We start from the raw sequence: 19,893 nt of genomic DNA, 5'->3' as shown, positions 1-19,893 counted from the left end.
AAATTATGAACTAGTCTATTATAAAAAGTTTTCCTTGTTCCTGTTAATCTATTTTTTGAAGTATTTCGGGAATTGATCAATCAGATTTCACGAAAATTAACGTTATTTTAAAATCGGTAAATTACTTTAAAAAAGAAAAAAAAAAACAAGACTTGAGTCGGATCTTGTTTTACTTGCATTTTACTAAAATTACTTTAACGAGATTTAATATTAAACTGATTTAACGGGTTTAACTTAAACTTTAATTAATTTCTTAGTTTATCATAATTAAATTTCAAAATTTATTTAAAGAATATGGGGAGAAACGCTGGAAGTTGCTGTTTATGGCTTTAGAATTTTCTTTTCTATCATAAAATTTAGTATTTATTTTAATATTGTATATTCGTATAGTGATTATATACGTTGGATGAATATTTCGAAAATCTCGTGAGAAAGACTTAAAATTTCTTGGATATATTTTTTAATTCAGTAATACTCTCAAATTAAATTTCATTAAGAGACCAAAAAGTCCAAGATTCTCATATAAAATTTTGGGAAATAAAATGAAAAATTCAAATATTTAAAAATGAAATTAAATAATTTTCTATATACTTTAATGACAAAAACTCAATTATTCTATGCAAAAATAAAACTTTTATAACGTTTACCTAATTCTAATTAAATCATTTTTATCTAGAAGTGACTTTGATCGATATAATTACTTCCTATTTATTAATCTATCGTGCGTAATATCTTAACGTTTTTACAAGTGAATTTAGGTCTAATTTCAAAGTATATAAACCCATTTATATACATTTTCTACTTATATAACCTTATTTACACGGTTGAGAATATTCTACCATCGGATAATTACTGATTATATTAATAGAGTATTGTGTAGAGTGTTACATTTTAATGAAACAATAGTGACCTATCTCGATGTTATATTAAGGAGTAAGGAGGAAAAATATAATTCGTGGGAACTTGCCTATAGTTTAAAAACGACACCGAGCTCAGCGATCTTTATTTGAAAAGGAAACAGTGTAGTGATGTATATAGCCTGTTAAAGTGATTGTACTGGTGAAGTAAGTAGCTTACACTTTCTTTTACGGACTTTTGCACTTTTTAACTAGATAAATCTTATTTTATCTTCTTTAATTAATGATAAATTTCATTTTACTGGCTTATTTTATTTATAATTATTGTCAAGATTTAGAGGAAAATATAATAACTTTTCTAAAATACTGTATTTTAAAAAGGAATCTAGTTTTGTTAAAGATTTCTTAGTCTTTTCATTATATTTAACTCTATATTTTTTAGTTATTTGAAAAATTATCTAATTAAAACTGGTTCTATTTTCTTTCTAAGTTTAACCATTGATTTTATTATGGGATCTAAGTTTAGATTCTTAAATTTAAACTATTTAATGTTCTAGTTATATTTTTATAGCTTCCAAATAGAAAATTTCTAACAAGTTATAATAGGTTTATCTTTACTACTGCTTACACAAAGTAACACTTTATCTTTATACTTTTGACCTCTCGAGCGTTATAAAACTGGAAATTCAATGTTATAGAGTCGAACAAAAGTTTCAAACTAGTAATAATAAGTACAAAATAAAACGAAAACAAAAGAAAATATTGATCAGGAAGTTGACACAGATAGTAGTAGGTCAATGGAAAAAACAGAAGTACAACGTCACTTCCTGGTATAAAATATTTACTTCCGTATACGAAAAGATAGGTTTTTCGGGTCAAATCAAGAAAAGTAAAAGTAATATGTAACGCAGAAAACTTACGTGACGTATAAACAGCAAGAAATTAGTGAAAAACGTCTCGAGAAAATTTAATCTACATTAAATTGAGTTAGTTAATATGTAATTATTACATTAATAGTTATAAACAATTAAATTAATAAAAATGAAATTAAATAAACTCTTAAAATTAAATTTAGGTCTTTTAGTAAGCAATATAATAAGATTGAGAAGAAAAATACAAATATTTTTAATACAGTTTTAAAGCTTTATGACATTTTTTAAAATAATTAATTTTAATAATAATAATAATAATAATAAATTTGTTTAAAATCTAAATATAGAAAATCAAAATTTAGATACTACCTAATATTAAATATAATTACACGGAACTTTTTCTTTATATAGATTTCAAAAACTCATAAGAATAAATGGAAATATCTCTCGATATTAATTGCATCTCACGATGCATAACCGTCGATAGTTTGAGATGATTTTAAACAAAGAAAATAGGTGACGATTGCTCTTATATTAGAATAAGTTTTCCTTTTTTAAATACGATTAAATGTTATCAACTTCCCTTCAAAAGAAGTGAACTTAAACACCACTTCAGGATTTGTCACGGTCTGACACCTGGTGACTGCAGAAAAGAAACCGCCACCCATTGACCTGCATTAAAAATTGCTTTCTTATGAGGAAATAAAAAAATGGTTGTAATTATTATAAAGGTGATATATAAGGCAGGTGATCCAATAAATTCAAATATATTCGCTCAACGAACTTTACTCGAACGGTTCTCTCATTATGAAGTTCTCAGTAAGTACAGCATTAGTTTTAGTTTCGTAATTCCGAATTAATTGAATAATTCATAAATCTAAGCATTTTATATCTCTAGCTAGTCACAGTTATCGCTTCGGTAGTATTTAGCGCCGTTTTAGCGACTCACGGCACTCCCAGTTACGAAGTGGTGAGTCTTCATCCCAACTATCATGGTAAAGGTGGAGTCGGAAAGAGTACGAGATATGATTATCGTTTCATCCCCGATTATCGCTTCATTCGCCCCGTTGGACTATTGAGTCACGGTTTGGGTCACGCAACCTATGGGCATAAACCCGTGAATCCTGCCGTCTTACATCATGGACTCGGACACGGATTAGGTCATGGAATTGGAATCGGTCATCATGGACTCGGACATGGAATTGGTCATCACGGACTCGGACACGGGCTCGGACATGGTATCGGACATCACGGTCTCGGACATGGAATTGGTATAGGTCATCATGGTATCGGCCATCACGGTCTTGGACACGGAGGTCACGGAGGTCACGGAGGAATACCTTTCGTTGGTGGGCATGGCTTTGGTATTCCAGCTGGTGTTGGCCAGTTACCCTTTATTGGTTAATTAAGAAGAATATAACCAAGTAACTTAATACTCAGGTCTGTAATATTAATTCTTACAAAATTTTTAACAGGTAACAAATGATTTTTTACTATAATCATGGACAATAACACGTTATTAAGATTTACTTATCTATTACAGAACCAAGGTCATCATTTCACTGAAAAAACCCCTGCCAAAACTACGTTTTGTTGTTGTACATGTGCCCCAATTTGTTTTATGTATAGTTTTGTAAAATTTGTTATTTTTCAATAAATTATTTGTTTCCCACCTTAAAAAAACTGTTCGATATGTTTAATATTTAACAGACACAAAATCCAAAAAACTTGAAATTTAATTTATAAAATAATTATAAAAACAACGAATATATTGTTGAAAAATATCATTAAAATTCCGTACAAATTCATAAAACAGAATGAACCTGATTGGTGAATCACCTTCTGGAAATTTTCCAGTTCTCGTTTCCTTCAACGACAATTCGAGACACGCATCTGGATCAATTAAAATGGAAATTATAAATTCTACATTAATTATCATGAGTTCATTTTACAATGCATTCTTAATTATAATTAATGCACCATAAAATAATAATTAAATAAATTTAATTTTAATTTTATAATTAAATATTTGTTAAAATTTAAATTAAAAACATATATTTAAGAGGTGAAGTCGGAGATTAATTTTATTAATTATTAATTTCAAATATTTCTTATTTTTCACTTACACTTTATTACTATAAGTAGAAACTAATTTTGAAAATAATCTATACTTTTATTTGAAAAAAAGTAATATTAAATAATTTTGTAATGTAATTTTAACCAATTTAAGCCCAAAAAATAAAATATATTGGAAAATTTATCATTGTGCATTGAGAATCAAAGAAAATTTGATAATAGTTAGTTAAAATATATTACTTTTCAATAAATTTATTAAATTAATAATGGTATAAAATTGTTAATTATAAAACGATTAATGCATTACTCGGTAATTTTTAATTTTCAAAAATATTTAATATTCAGATCAATTAAGTTTAAATAATAATATTTTTCTAATAAGTCTTTAAAATATTAAAGGAATTTTTGTTATTTAAAGAATGGCACACCACATTTATTCTTCTAGCTTTATGGATTGAATTATAAAACGGTGCCAATTATAAGGATGCATAAATTTTACCTCAGAAAACCGAAATTCTTCTGCAAATAATAGGAAATTACGTGTTTAAAATTTATTCCACTATTCTAATTTCAAATGAAATACACAAAGAACGAATGCCCACGTTCATAGATAAATAGAAAGCCTTGAAATTTAAATCGAATGCCAATTATAAAATTGTTTATGCGTATCGATGAAAAATTTAGTCTGTTTGGTTTGTAAAATTTTCGTTGGTTATTGTTTAACAATGACAATAAATTATAAATATTCTATTTGTAATAAGCTGGTAAAACTATTATCAATGTGTGGAATCTAATTCGTACAGCCTGAGGGTAAAAGGTGTAAGTGGGTCAGCTAAACACTTCCTTCCTCGTTTGATCTCGCTCATGCTAAATAGCTAAGTTACATAAAAATAAAAATAATAAATAATTGTAAAATAACCTCGTTAAATTATTGATTTTTGATATCATTTTCGACTTCTGCCTCTTCATATATTTATTATTAAATTTTCCTCCTCTCTTGAATAACAGTACGTTTACTTCTTACAAACTTCTGTGATTATATTTACATAAATCGATATTACGTTGAATTTATAATTCATTATTTTATTCCCGAGAATAATCCTAGTAGTTTTCAAAATAAGACTTATAAAACTTCATATATCAATATCAATATCTAAATAGGTAAGAGTAATAAATGTTTTCTGTTTTGTTTTCTGTATAAAACAAAAAGTTATTAAGTTATTCAATAATAAATTCAACTTTATATTAAAAGGAATGTTCTTCGAAAAAATTAATAAACAGATTTATGATGTTTAAATGCTTTTTAAACAAAACTCTCAGACATAGACAAATTTATGTAATGTCTATGCAAAGGCCTATATGCACGTATTTACAGAAGGAGATGAATTACCTTCACTTATTTTCTTTTCTAAATGAGCTTGTTTTCTGAACGTGCTGTTATTATTATTTTCTTTCTTTTTAAGGTAATACAGTTCTTGTTGATCATTTCAGTTCTTTAAATTAACATTCTTAGTATTTATTTATTGTTTTACTTCAAATTCATCTCAAACTATCATCGTATAAAACTAAAAACGATAAACAGTGGTTATAATGAGGAGTCTGTGTATAGAGTTAACAGAGAACAATAACTCGCTAGTCGAAAGATCCTTATTTATTGTGGTAAAAAAGAAAGAATACAATATGCTATTGTACAGTACAGTATACACAAGTAATTTACAAAGTCTTTAAATAGGATATGTAACACAAAAAAGTGTTAATAACTTTACAAATGTAACAAGGTGATGCACAACTGGAAGTCGTTAGTATCTCCTCATACTGAACTTATTTCAAATCAAGCATATTGATTTGTCTTGCAGCCATAGATTCCACCAGTAACGAAAATACCAACTAATTAAACTCAGATATTTCTACAGTATATTAATTATTAGTTTCGGCTGAAATAAATATTTTATCTTTGTAAAAGTTAAATTCAATTTTAAAAGACAAAGATTTAAGAATGTACTGTACTTAAAGAGAAATGGCATCTAAATTATTTCATATTTTTTCAATTTTTAGAATAATTTACATTTAGGCTATACAGTCGACCCTCTATAACACTGTTGATAATTCCATTTTATAAGAATTCCATGTTGTACGAGTCACTTAGATTTTACAAATACGTGTGCCGGGCTGTGAACGGCACACGTATTTGTGCCGTTCACACACGTATTTGTGCCGGGCTGTGAACGGCTCGCGTATTTGTAAAATCTGTGACTCGTACAACATGGAATTCTTATAAAATGGAATTAACAACAGTGTTATAGGGGGGTCGACTGCCTTACATCTTACTAAGCATAATTGTGTAGTTAATAATATAAATAAAAATCTCAAAAATATAATGTCATTATAAAATTAAAAAGTATAACTAGAGCAGCAGTTTTGCATTGAGGCACCTATTCTCTCTTATGCAATTTGTCCGCCATGTTACAGGAGGTTTTTGGTCATATTGCGCTTAAAATGCCGATGAGTTATTTGACTTTCGCCTGCAATAATAATTTAAAGGTTGCGACTACGCATTTCACAGGTAAAAGAACGTTATATATTTCATTTAATTTTTTAAGGAAAACAAAGCATATTTATAGTTTTAATGGGAATAAAATGATATCGGCTTTAGCCTAGTAAAAATGNAATAGGTAAGAGTAATAAATGTTTTCTGTTTTGTTTTCTGTATAAAACAAAAAGTTATTAAGTTATTCAATAATAAATTCAACTTTATATTAAAAGGAATGTTCTTCGAAAAAATTAATAAACAGATTTATGATGTTTAAATGCTTTTTAAACAAAACTCTCAGACATAGACAAATTTATGTAATGTCTATGCAAAGGCCTATATGCACGTATTTACAGAAGGAGATGAATTACCTTCACTTATTTTCTTTTCTAAATGAGCTTGTTTTCTGAACGTGCTGTTATTATTATTTTCTTTCTTTTTAAGGCAATACAGTTCTTGTTGATCATTTCGGTTATTTAAATTAACATTCTTAGTATTTATTTATTGTTTTACTTCAAATTCATCTCAAACTATCATCGTATAAAACTAAAAACGATAAACAGTGGTTATAATGAGGAGTCTGTGTATAGAGTTAACAGAGAACAATAACTCGCTAGTCGAAAGATCCTTATTTATTGTGGTAAAAAAGAAAGAATACAATATGCTATTGTACAGTACAGTATACACAAGTAATTTACAAAGTCTTTAAATAGAATATGTAACACAAAAAAGTGTTAATAACTTTACAAATGTAACAAGGTGATGCACAACTGGAAGTCGTTAGTATCTCCTCATACTGAACTTATTTCAAATCAAGCATATTGATTTGTCTTGCAGCCATAGATTCCACCAGTAACGAAAATACCAACTAATTAAACTCAGATATTTCTACAGTATATTAATTATTAGTTTCGGTTGAAATAAATATTTTATCTTTGTAAAAGTTAAATTCAATTTTAAAAGACAAAGATTTAAGAATGTACTGTACTTAAAGAGAAATGGCATCTAAATTATTTCATATTTTTTCAATTTTCATCCCAACTATCATGGTAAGGGTGGAGTCGGAAAGAGTACGAGATATGATTATCGTTTCATCCCCGATTATCGCTTCATTCGCCCCGTTGGACTATTGAGTCACGGTTTGGGTCACGCAACCTATGGGCATAAACCCGTGAATCCTGCCGTCTTACATCATGGACTCGGACACGGATTAGGTCATGGAATTGGAATCGGTCATCATGGACTCGGACATGGAATTGGTCATCACGGACTCGGACACGGGCTCGGACATGGTATCGGACATCACGGTCTCGGACATGGAATTGGTATAGGTCATCATGGTATCGGCCATCACGGTCTTGGACACGGAGGTCACGGAGGTCACGGAGGAATACCTTTCGTTGGTGGGCATGGCTTTGGTATTCCAGCTGGTGTTGGCCAGNTCCCTTGGTCTTCCTCTTGGTGTGCCACTGATAAGATATTAAGTAATATAATTTATGTAAAGTTTTATGTGATATCAATCATATTAGATTATTCGATGTGCAAGATACCGTGTATTCAAACTTTAAAACTTTATCTAATATTCAAATCAGCATACTTTTTCCTCTTATTATAACATAAATGAGAATCCTGGCAGATTCAGCATCATCCAGAAAACGCAGAGATTACTTGCTTATCGAGTCATAAGCACGTGTTAGGTCAATGCTTAATACTATTGGAAATGTGGAATAATATTCGTCCTTAAATAAAAGATCCCGAAAATTGTTAATCTATTAAATTAAAATAAAAATTCTTCTAAATGAGTTAGCATTACAATATTATTATTAATTAATTAAAAAAATATGATTAAAATATTGATTATGATTAATGGAATAACAACTTACTCAACTTTAGATATTATTTTCCATTGTTTTTTTTCTTGTATTTTTTCTATTGGGCATCTTCACGGTGCACGTGAATTCATAATACAGAACAAATATATGTATAAAACATTGATTTATTGATTGAATTTAAATGTCAAATTTTATCCTTGTCATAAATTTTNTGATAAATAATAAAAATATATTTTTTAGATGCTTTAATAAAATGCAATATCAGTTACCAGTGGAGGATACAAGAAAAGGCTACATGTCCCTATCGACAGATACAAAAAAATTTAAATTTATTTGTTCGAACTTCAAAATGTTGCTTTTAAAAACGTTTAAGATGTAAATTAGGGTTTATAGGATCATCCGCAATACAATCGTCGTGCACGTGTTAATAAAAAGTCCTTATTAATTATTTAAAGGGCCCATCAGCGGCCGAGTGAATAAAACTTCTAAACACTGATTCGTGCCAGCCTGTTGGCCAGGCACGAACCCACGACCAAGGCACGTGTAGTTTTCTGGGCTTTCTTCACGTTTGTAACACCTAAGTAGAAGCCAGTTTTCCACAGAAGTCCTCCAGGGAGGCATCCCACCTCAACAGTTCGCCCACGTGTCGCGTTGCTGTAACCAAATAAATCAATCATTCAAATATTTTTAATTTTTGAGTTAGATCACCTTTGGGTATTTTGGCTACTGTCAGTTGTTCTATTGATTATCTATATTCTATAATCTATATAGGCCTATCTATACCATATATAAGGATGCGACTATGCAGACTCGAGCGAGCGAGAATATGTGGCGAGAAGAGGCGAGACGCGATAAATATCAAAGCCTGTCAGATATGTGCGAGAACCAGAAATTCGCTCTCGCTAGCGTTATTTCTCGCTTCTCGTTTGTGCATGGTTTTCCTTTGCGAAAACTAAATCGCTCGCAACCTCTCGCTCACTCTAAATTCGCATCTACATAGTTGCACCCTAAATGTTTTTAAGCTAATGTCATATTTTTATTACACTCATTATTACAAGTTATTTTTAATGGGCAAATGCAGCAAAGCATTATACTGTACCAGTAGACATCAACTTATTATACACGCAGTATGGTGCCTAAATCATATCATTTACATTGTATGAGGTAGCTAGCGATTTAGCAATATATAATAAATCAACGCAAATCGACATCTATACAAACTTAAAAAATAATTTATGTTTTGTTTTAAATTAATAAAATATTTATATGCACGATATGTCAAATATCTAAAAATCTATTTTTTATACAAAAATTCTTTATAGAGGAAATATATTACAATAAATAATATATTTATTTATATTTACAGGAACTATATTTATCTTATACTGGAACTATAATTAAACATATTTTAAACTAGTTATTCCTTTAATAGATTACAAAAACGTAATATAAAATTTCAACAGACTAAAAATATTACTGTTTAACATTCCAATGAGGTGAATTTATAAATTAACACTAACCAGGAAGACAAAAATATAGGCTAATTAAATAATTTAATAACTGTATAATAAGAATTAAATTCATTAATGAGAAAAGAAGCAAGTTGAAGACATTAAGTTATATTAGAAACAATGATAAATAAAATACGAATCATATAAATTTAAATGTATATTTATTAGAATAGCGTAACATTCTTTGTACGATGAGGTTAGACTGAATTGCCTCTGATATTACTCAAAGTTACTCAAGGTTAAATATTATAACCGACTATATTTGTTATAAAATATTTTTATAATAAATATATCTTTGATAAAAGACATACAGTACATAAATTCACTAATTAATTTAACGATATTGGAAGATAAATATTTGCCAGTTTGCTTTTAGTGTATACAGTATTATTGAATAATTCACTCATTTATACCAGTTTATGTGATCTAAATAAGTTTATTTTTCAATATTAATATTTATTACTTTGATAGACATCACAGTTTTAATTACAAATTAAATCATTCGTTATTTTATTGTTCTCATTAGTTATTCTCACCATAAATCGTGATACAAGAAGCATATGAAGAGCTGTTATGCAAAAGAAGTTAAATCCACTATTGACATATTTTAAACCAACAAACGGATCATAATCTTCTCTTAGAAAAGTTTGTTCTAAATCATTTTTTCTTATTGCGGACCGGCGGAGGAGAAACACTGCTCTAAATTCTTTGATGTAGTAAAATAAGCCACATTTTTATGCGAAACAACGTTGTAAGATGTACCGTTTCGAGCAAAATAATTTTGTATTTTCAATGGCTTTTACTGCAAAAAAAAGAAAAAAAAAAAAAAAAAAGNTTGCACCCTAAATGTTTTTAAGCTAATGTCATATTTTTATTACACTCATTATTACAAGTTATTTTTAATGGGCAAATGCAGCAAAGCATTATACTGTACCAGTAGACATCAACTTATTATACACGCAGTATGGTGCCTAAATCATATCATTTACATTGTATGAGGTAGCTAGCGATTTAGCAATATATAATAAATCAACGCAAATCGACATCTATACAAACTTAAAAAATAATTTATGTTTTGTTTTAAATTAATAAAATATTTATATGCACGATATGTCAAATATCTAAAAATCTATTTTTTATACAAAAATTCTTTATAGAGGAAATATATTACAATAAATAATATATTTATTTATATTTACAGGAACTATATTTATCTTACACTGGAACTATAATTAAACATACTTTAAACTAGTTATTCCTTTAATAGATTACAAAAACGTAATATAAAATTTCAACAGACTAAAAATATTACTGTTTAACATTCCAATGAGGTGAATTTATAAGTTAACACTAACCAGGAAGACAAAAATATAGGCTAATTAAATAATTTAATAACTCTATAATAAGAATTAAATTCATTAATGAGAAAGGAAGCAAGTTGAAGACATTAAGTTATATCAGAAACAATGATAAATAAAATACGAATCAAATAAATTTAAATGTATATTTATTAGAATAGCGTAACATTCTTTGTACGATGAGGTTAGACTGAATTGCCTCTGGTATTACTCAAAGTTACGCAAGGTTAAATATTATAACCGACTATATTTGTTATAAAATATTTTTATAATAAATATACCTTTGATAAAAGACATACAGTACATAAATTCATTAACGATATTGGAAGATAAATTTGCCAGTTTGCTTTTAGTGTATAAGTTATTATTGAATAATTTACTCATTTATACCAGTTTATGTGATCTAAATAAGTTTATTTTTCAATATTAATATTTATTACTTTGATAGACATCACAGGTTTTAATTACAAATTAAATCATTCGTTATTTTATTGTTCTCATTAGTTATTCTCACCATAAATCGTGATACAAGAAGCATATGAAGAGCTGTTATGCAAAAGAAATTAAATCCACTTTTGACATATTTTAAACCAACAAACGGATCATAATCTTCTCTTAGAAAAGTTCGTTCTAAATCATTTTTTCTTATTGCAGACCGGCGGATGAGAAACACTGCTCTAAATTCTTTGTTGTAGTAAAATAAGCCACATTTTTATGCGAAACAATGTTGTAAGATGTACCGTTTCGAGCAAAATAACTTTGTATTTTCAATGGCTTTTACTGCAAAAAAAAAAAAAAAAAAAAAAAAAGGTAAACCCTGTCAGCCGATGAGTGCACGTTTTCTCCTCTGTTGGCGTACTGCGCTGTTGCTTCAGCATAACGTCTAACGAAATGGCGGCTTTCGTGCCTTGTACTGTACAGTACCACACAAAGAATGCGACTGTGCAGACATTGAGATCAAAATGATTACCATGTAAAGAAAAAAAAAAGAAAAAAAAAGAAAACTAATTTCCTTTCCTTTCCTATGATATGGTTTTCATTACAGTTCAATAAAAATCGTGTCTAAAATAAAAATTTGTATTGTTCATTGATTATGGTTTTTACAGGTTTTTTTAAGTAGTTAAATTAAGCTTATTCGAATAAGTTACAATAATGCTTTTACCTCTCGTAGATTGAATTACAAGCTGAATTCCTAATATTTACTTACGTACGGCGTTTATAATTTAGTACAAAATATATTTTATCCAGGTTTTAATTCAAAAGAAGTAACAAGTTATATTAAAAAAGAAATTAGTAATTGCACCGAAGTTATGGGAGTCTGAAGTACAACACTTGAGTATTAACAACTTTTTACAAAACGTTTTGTGTGGTAATAGAGAAAAATTAAAACTTTTGGTATTTCTCTTCAAGCTGTTTATTGTTTTCCCTAAATTTTAATAAAGTGGATTTAACTTACTTTTCATGAGAGCTTTTCAAACAATATTTAAATTTATAACATATTTTTAAAAACATCAGATTAAAGAATTACAATAAGATATTTTGCTGTGATAATAAAATTTCCGTTAACGGAATGCCTGGAAACATTTTTTGGAGTATAAAATCCATTCTCTGAATCTTATTTATCACAGGATAATGTCACAAATGTCATTAATATAGGAAAAATTTTAATATCAATAGATTATTTTTCTAATTTATTATGTTTTATGACAGGCAGATTTATCGACGTTTACATCTTTTGTATTCATTTCAAAGTATTTTATGGAGCAGGATATGAAAATGATGAATAGAAAATTGTTTATGATTAGATTTAACATTGCCATATAAATTGTCTCTGATGTATGTACAATACGTATGTAGGTCAATTTTCCCTGCAGCTTTAATTATTGAAAATGTAAAAAATGTTGTTTAAAAGTATGCAATGAAAACTATTTTCTATAAAATATAAAGTAAGTATACTATTTAAAACTATTTAAAAATTTAAAAACTCAATAAATTTTTATTTTTTTAAACTTTAAATAAAAACGAAACACAAATTTATATATGATGAAACAAATAAAAATCGTCAGCATAAATGAAAATTTTATATTTATTTACATTGCTGTAATCTATCAAAATATGTTTTAACGATTCGCAATATGCAACGCAATTACTCTCTAAAAACATCTTTTAAAGGAAATTATATTACGTTTATTGCATATAAAACATAATTTTTCGCATTAATCATATTTAAAATTAATCTTCTTTAACTTTTAACATTAATCTTCTTTAAGATTTTAATATTCTTTCGAACCGATCATCGTTATAGTAAATTCGTGTCGGAACGTGGTACTTTACTCGTTTTTTCTGCTCTTTGTACCAGTTTACTTTATGTACCAAGGTCGGTTTATTTCATTAATTCGATTTTTTCGATTTTTGTTAAAAATCATCACGTTACTTAAAATGATTAATCTTATTTATTGTGTGTGTTGTCTCTTAACAAGCCAATTAGTTTTGTCAATGCATAAATTGCAAGGTCTGTCAAATCCTATATAAACCAAACATCCTCTTCGAATGACAGTAGTTTGCAAATCTTACAAAACCATAAAGATGAAAACTGTTGTAAGTTCTTTATTTTGTTCTTAGAAGTATTTTACATTGCAGAATTCATATTTTGTATAACTATTTGATTGTAGACTGCGCTTATCTTGCTTGCTTTTGTTGCTATCACTGCATCTGCTTATATTGGAGATTATTATTCCGGATATTACGGATATCCAGGATATTATGGTCGTGGTCTCTATGGAGGTTATGGACATTCAGGATATTACGGACGTGGATTGTATGGAGGTTATGGATATGGGCGTGGATTGTATGGAGGTCACTGGGGAGGATATCCATACCACAGAGGTTATGGTGGTTATTATTGGTAAAGGCTCTGATAAAAATACCGTAAGTATATCAAAATTTATTTAAAATTATCGTAAATTATCCATAAAAATTATTAAGTTTGATCTTTTACCATTTCAGATCCTGCTCTGACATTGTTTCTACGAATTTCTTTAAAATTTTCCTGTAAAATGTTTCTTAAATTGATAAATAAAAATCTTTGTTCTATCTTTTAATATTTTTAGTTTTTTTTTGTTTTATAAAATTCCTCATGAGTTTATTTTATACTTCAGACAAAAAGTCAAAAATATATTCTAGAGTAGAAAACTTTACCATATTTTTTAACGAAAGATTAGATGAAACTTTAAATTCCCCTTTAAAAAAATAATTTATCAGACTACTATCTAACATACAACTACTTCATTATTTAAGTTTTATAGTTTGATGACGTCAAACAGGTAACGCGTTGACGAAAGAACATTTTGAAATACGTCACAACCTGTTTCAAGATAAACAGATGAGGGTCAAGGTTTCGCGCCTTATAAAGCTAAACCGTTAAAGTTAAACGTTAACTTAAATTTCGTGCGTTTTCCAAAAAAATTTATATGTACTGTACATACTGTATATATTTGATTTTGTATAATAAATTGAAGACCGATTTAGTGCATGTGCATGAAGCGCGAACCTCGTGCTCCATATTTAAGGCTCAACGTATAGAGTTCCCAATAAAGTTAATTTTGGCAAAAAGAACACGAATTTTATTACGAAAAAATTGCAATGATACATGATTGTGCAAATGTACTTGGGGCCCAGACTTCAGAAGAAATTGAAGTCCCTCTTACTTACTTGAAATAAAATATTAAACCGCACTACAATGAGTAAGCCAAATCAGGACACGAGCCACACCAAATATTTCCTTTCGTAATATTGTGTGCAGATTTCCATATTTCTATGGCAACCAATAACAAAATTATATCATTTCTAATTAAAATATCAAACGTTTTGTGCTCTATCGATCGGTGATTCCTAGATTAGGGGCTCCTGTTTTTCACATCTCCATGGACTGTATCGATGGAACAAGACAATGCAACATACGGCGATCTGTCAAAGACGTGCGCTTCTCGGGAAAACTTTTTATAGGAAACTAGCCCCTATTTAGTTGTTAGACACTTGAAGAAAATCCGAAAAACTGAACGTGGCCAGCCCATTGTTAGGCGCGAACTCGCGACTGTTCAATGGTTTTATCCACTCGAGTAATGGTTGGTCTAGCGCATCCTCACTTACCCTGACAGTATTTTTATCATATGTAAAGATGATGTGACATTTTATAAGTATTATTGTATTAAAAAAATTAAAGAAGTAATTTTTACAACAATACACGCAATTATTACAAATAAAAAAATATATAAACAAAAACAATCTAATAAAAAAAAACCCAGCAACGAGTTGCTTAACTTTACCGGCAACATTTAAAACGGCGTGTATGGCGCCATCTGTTATGATATATTATTTTAAAAACCCTCTTTATATTTTTAATTATTATAAAATGGCAAAATGCTTAACTTTGAAGATAAGGATGGGTTTTATAAAGAATTGTAAATGCTAATAAGTAGCAAAATCGTCATTAAGTCCGACCCTACTCGAGATATGACACATGACTCCTTTTTATCTCACCACCCCGTCGACCTTTGATCACCAAAATTTAATGGTATCAATCTCCTAATACACAAACCACAAACCACCATGCAAAATTTCAGAAATTTTCGACAAAAAACACAAGAGTTGTTAAGCTTCAAAGAAAGTGAATTAAAAAAACGTTCTCCATACACACACACTAACATCCATACATATAGAAAACCCCGATTTTTGCATTTCTCGATGTTTCAAGGTTCCCAAGTCCAAAAATGTAAAAATCTTGGGTGGTCTTTGACCGATCGCCATACTTTCCTTCTGTTATATATAATAGCAGGGAAAAGAAATTGATACTACTGTCTTTCCCCCTTTTCTTTTCGGCTTTGGTATCTTTATAGCAGTCTGCGAGAGAAGAGCTTAGCGCCTCAGGCCCGAAAGTGGAAGGACAGTTCTGAATAAATGCGTTCAACAAACTCATAGTCAAACAAAAATTTAAAAAAAACCTAGAAAAACAAAGGTAATTTAATATTTCCTATTGGAAGCTTGATTCGTTGCACTCTTGGCCAAATTTCATTTTCTAGACTGGCTAAAACAAGTTTATGGAAGAGAAAAGAGTAATTAACATGTTTTAATTAACATAAAAGATTTGATAATAAACTAATTTAATATTATAATTTGGCCAAAATCCAGATTGTAAATTGATTCATAGGAAATTCCCATGAAGAGATCAAGATGATTAATAACTATAATCTTGTTTTAAAATGAATAATCAAGGATACAATTGGAATGCCATTAAATTTTTTTTAACATTTTCCCCATTTTTTTCTGACAATATAATGATGGTTACAACGGATTTTTTAAGGTGTATAAATACATTTTATCTAATAAAACAAAAACAGAATAAAGTAAAAAAACCGAGTTTGTTATACACTTGTTACTAATCTTATTAGGGAATGTACAATACTTTAAATACATTTTTAAGTGATTTTTTTTTATTGTCTCTATACGGATTTGTACTTTGGCGTCAACAGATTGCAACATCGGCTCAAATATCTTTCAAAATGCCCCCAGCTATCGATATTTTGACGTAAGAAATGGCTGGTTTTTCGTGTTTCCGTTTTTTCCGAAGGAGTTATCTGCATTCATCAACAACCTTCAATTTTTCATACTATAAAATGATTTATTAATTAAACTTAAAAAGCACCTTAAATAATAGAAATAAAAATACATTTTTCTTTTTAAAATTTAAATCTATCGCATGGACTTTAAGAAATTTTCAAAATATCATTTTCACTTTAATAATTAAAAATAAAAATTATCGTAAATTATCCATAAAAATTATTAAGTTTGATCTTTTACCATTTCAGATCCTGCTCTGACATTGTTTCTACGAATTTCTTTAAAATTTTCCTGTAAAATGTTTCTTAAATTGATAAATAAAAATCTTTGTTCTATCTTTTAATATTTTTAGTTTTTTTTTGTTTTATAAAATTCCTCATGAGTTTATTTTATACTTCAGACAAAAAGTCAAAAATATATTCTAGAGTAGAAAACTTTACCATATTTTTTAACGAAAGATTAGATGAAACTTTAAATTCCCCTTTAAAAAAATAATTTATCAGACTACTATCTAACATACAACTACTTCATTATTTAAGTTTTATAGTTTGATGACGTCAAACAGGTAACGCGTTGACGAAAGAACATTTTGAAATACGTCACAACCTGTTTCAAGATAAACAGATGAGGGTCAAGGTTTCGCGCCTTATAAAGCTAAACCGTTAAAGTTAAACGTTAACTTAAATTTCGTGCGTTTTCCAAAAAAATTTATATGTACTGTACATACTGTATATATTTGATTTTGTATAATAAATTGAAGACCGATTTAGTGCATGTGCATGAAGCGCGAACCTCGTGCTCCATATTTAAGGCTCAACGTATAGAGTTCCCAATAAAGTTAATTTTGGCAAAAAGAACACGAATTTTATTACGAAAAAATTGCAATGATACATGATTGTGCAAATGTACTTGGGGCCCAGACTTCAGAAGAAATTGAAGTCCCTCTTACTTACTTGAAATAAAATATTAAACCGCACTACAATGAGTAAGCCAAATCAGGACACGAGCCACACCAAATATTTCCTTTCGTAATATTGTGTGCAGATTTCCATATTTCTATGGCAACCAATAACAAAATTATATCATTTCTAATTAAAATATCAAACGTTTTGTGCTCTATCGATCGGTGATTCCTAGATTAGGGGCTCCTGTTTTTCACATCTCCATGGACTGTATCGATGGAACANAGAGATAAATGACTTTACGAAACAAAAGATTTGAAGCTATTAATCTCATGTTTGAAGCATATCATGCCTAAAAAAAGTATCAATATAAGAATAGGAAATTTTTCTTCTTATGAAATTAGGTTAAATATCCCACGCCCATTAAAAATATAACGAAGAAAAGACAATGGAAGATGTATCGACTTTCTTCCTCTGCGTTCGATTAACTCATATCTCGTGACAATCCGGGTTAACACGTGGTATTTTTTCACCATCGGCTACCTTGGACCAGTCTGTTTTCTGTACCAAGGTCGCCAAGCCTTCGTTAGATCGATTCTATAAGATCATCGCCCCGCCCTTATAACGGATTCCCCGCATCGTCCGATCTCCTTACATGATCTTAGCCTTTCACAAGAGGTTACCAAGGTCGTTTCGGTCCTATAAAAGGGCTAGGATTTGCTTCGATCTTCAGTAGCTTGTGAACTTCACTAAGCAATCGAATCAAAATGAAAACTGTGGTAAGTATGCAATTCATATTTTACTTATACGAATTTCTCTAATAGACTGCAAACTACTTTTGTAGTTCTTAAAATTAATTTTTTTAGTACGTCGATGAAAAATTTTAACGTTTTGCAGCTTGCTATCTTCCTCTTCGCCCTTATTGCCGTAGCCATGGCTGGCTTATACTCTGGATATTATCCAGGATACTATGGTGGATACCGTGGTCTTTATGGAGGCTATTACGGCGGTCTTGGCCACTACGGTGCTTATGGCTATCCTTACAGCTATGGTCACTATGGCAGATATCTCTGGTAAATTAATAGTAACTCTGAAAGGTAAGTTTGAAATATTTAATGTTTGAATTGCATATGTTAAATGTATTTTTCAAAACTCATACAATTTTCTTTTTTAAATTGCAGATCCTGCAGTGAATTTCGAGTTTCCCTTCTTCAACTTCTGAAAATTTCTACTCTCCATGATTTCCTTCGCTATAATATTTCTAGTTTTCTGTAATTCTTCTTAAAAAACTGTAAATAAAAAGTTTTACACTTTAAAAATATATGTTTTCTCAGCTTTTATTTTATATTTTAAGAAATTGAACCGTGGCGAATAAATCTTTTTAAACGAGATTTTATAATAATATTAAACATATAACATGTACACTTTTTAAAATTATACTTTAAAATAATCGAAAATGACTGAAATATCAAAATTTATTTTTTACTGAACTAAAATTAAACTTAATAAATTATAGCCAGAGTAACACAATAATTTAAAATACCAAAAATATTAATTAATTTCTTAAAGAATCAAATAAATGAATTTCCAATATAATCTAAGGTTATTAATAACTTTATTTATATATTTATTTATCATGAATATAGTGACAGGATCAGTTTCATATTCAAATGTTAAATTAAATTCTTGCGGATACATAGAAATACACCGATGTACCGTACATCAGTGCATACATTTAAGTAATTATCTATGAATCATAAAATAAATAAATGAATTTATATATTTCGGTTCACACAATTCTTATAGATATATACTAAAAAAATTTAGAAAATTTTCCAGTTTTAAATTAAATTTTACTTTAATTAACAGTTTTAATTTAGCGAAAAGAATATGAAAAATTTATTAATTTAATGTAAAATATAAAAATAAAAACGACAAAAATTATATTTTAAATATATTAGCTTTATGAATGTTTTTATAGCCACTTTTTTTAACTTATAATAGTTTATAAAAACTTAGTTTAAACGTATATATTATTTAAATACATACAATATGAGGAAACATAATTTTGTTTCTTCGTGCTTCTCCCGGAAGACGCTAATGAATCTACATTCCAAGGTTGAAATCTGAAAAGGATCTTATCATGGAAGATATTCTATAACAATAACTATTCTTGTCAATCATCTCTATTATTATGTGAAAGAAAGATGTTTAAATCAATGTTTCAGTATACGAAAAAGCCAACAATCAGACAGACATAAACTAGATGACAATTCAGTTTTGTTGAGTGCATAATACAGTATATCAAATATATTAAACTAAAAATCTTTCAAGAAAAC

The 19,893-nt window shown here is 28.7% G+C and overlaps 2 protein-coding genes and 1 long non-coding RNA gene across 3 annotated transcripts in view; all 3 read left to right on the top strand.

Moving 5' to 3' along the window:
* LOC111626454 (glycine-rich cell wall structural protein 1-like) overlaps positions 1-3,134 on the top strand; it is a 7,072-nt gene extending 3,938 nt beyond the window's left edge. The window contains exons 3-4 of the mRNA XM_023369831.1: positions 1,933-1,940; positions 2,628-3,134. Of these exons, the coding sequence (XP_023225599.1) occupies positions 1,933-1,940; positions 2,628-3,134 (515 nt within the window). The remainder of the gene's footprint in view (positions 1-1,932; positions 1,941-2,627) is intronic.
* A 3,772-nt stretch (positions 3,135-6,906) lies between these two features.
* On the top strand, positions 6,907-13,945 carry LOC111626465 (cold and drought-regulated protein CORA-like). The gene is made up of 3 exons (XM_023369841.1): positions 6,907-6,975; positions 7,390-7,833; positions 13,709-13,945. The coding sequence occupies exons 1-3, from the start codon at positions 6,907-6,909 to the stop codon at positions 13,943-13,945; spliced, it is 750 nt and encodes a 249-aa protein (XP_023225609.1).
* Positions 13,946-18,195: 4,250 nt separating this feature from the next.
* LOC111626463 lies at positions 18,196-18,889 on the top strand. The gene is made up of 3 exons (XR_002756883.1): positions 18,196-18,333; positions 18,452-18,651; positions 18,736-18,889. It is a non-coding gene; the product is annotated as an uncharacterized LOC111626463 (long non-coding RNA).
* Positions 18,890-19,893: the final 1,004 nt, after the last annotated feature.

This window comes from Centruroides sculpturatus, unplaced genomic scaffold, assembly GCF_000671375.1.
Source record: "Centruroides sculpturatus isolate CEXI.00-Female unplaced genomic scaffold, Cexi_2.0 scaffold313, whole genome shotgun sequence".
Taxonomy (NCBI): Eukaryota; Metazoa; Arthropoda; class Arachnida; order Scorpiones; family Buthidae; genus Centruroides; species Centruroides sculpturatus.
Note: the sequence above shows the minus strand (reverse complement) of the source record. Positions and strands in the feature narration are given on the sequence as shown.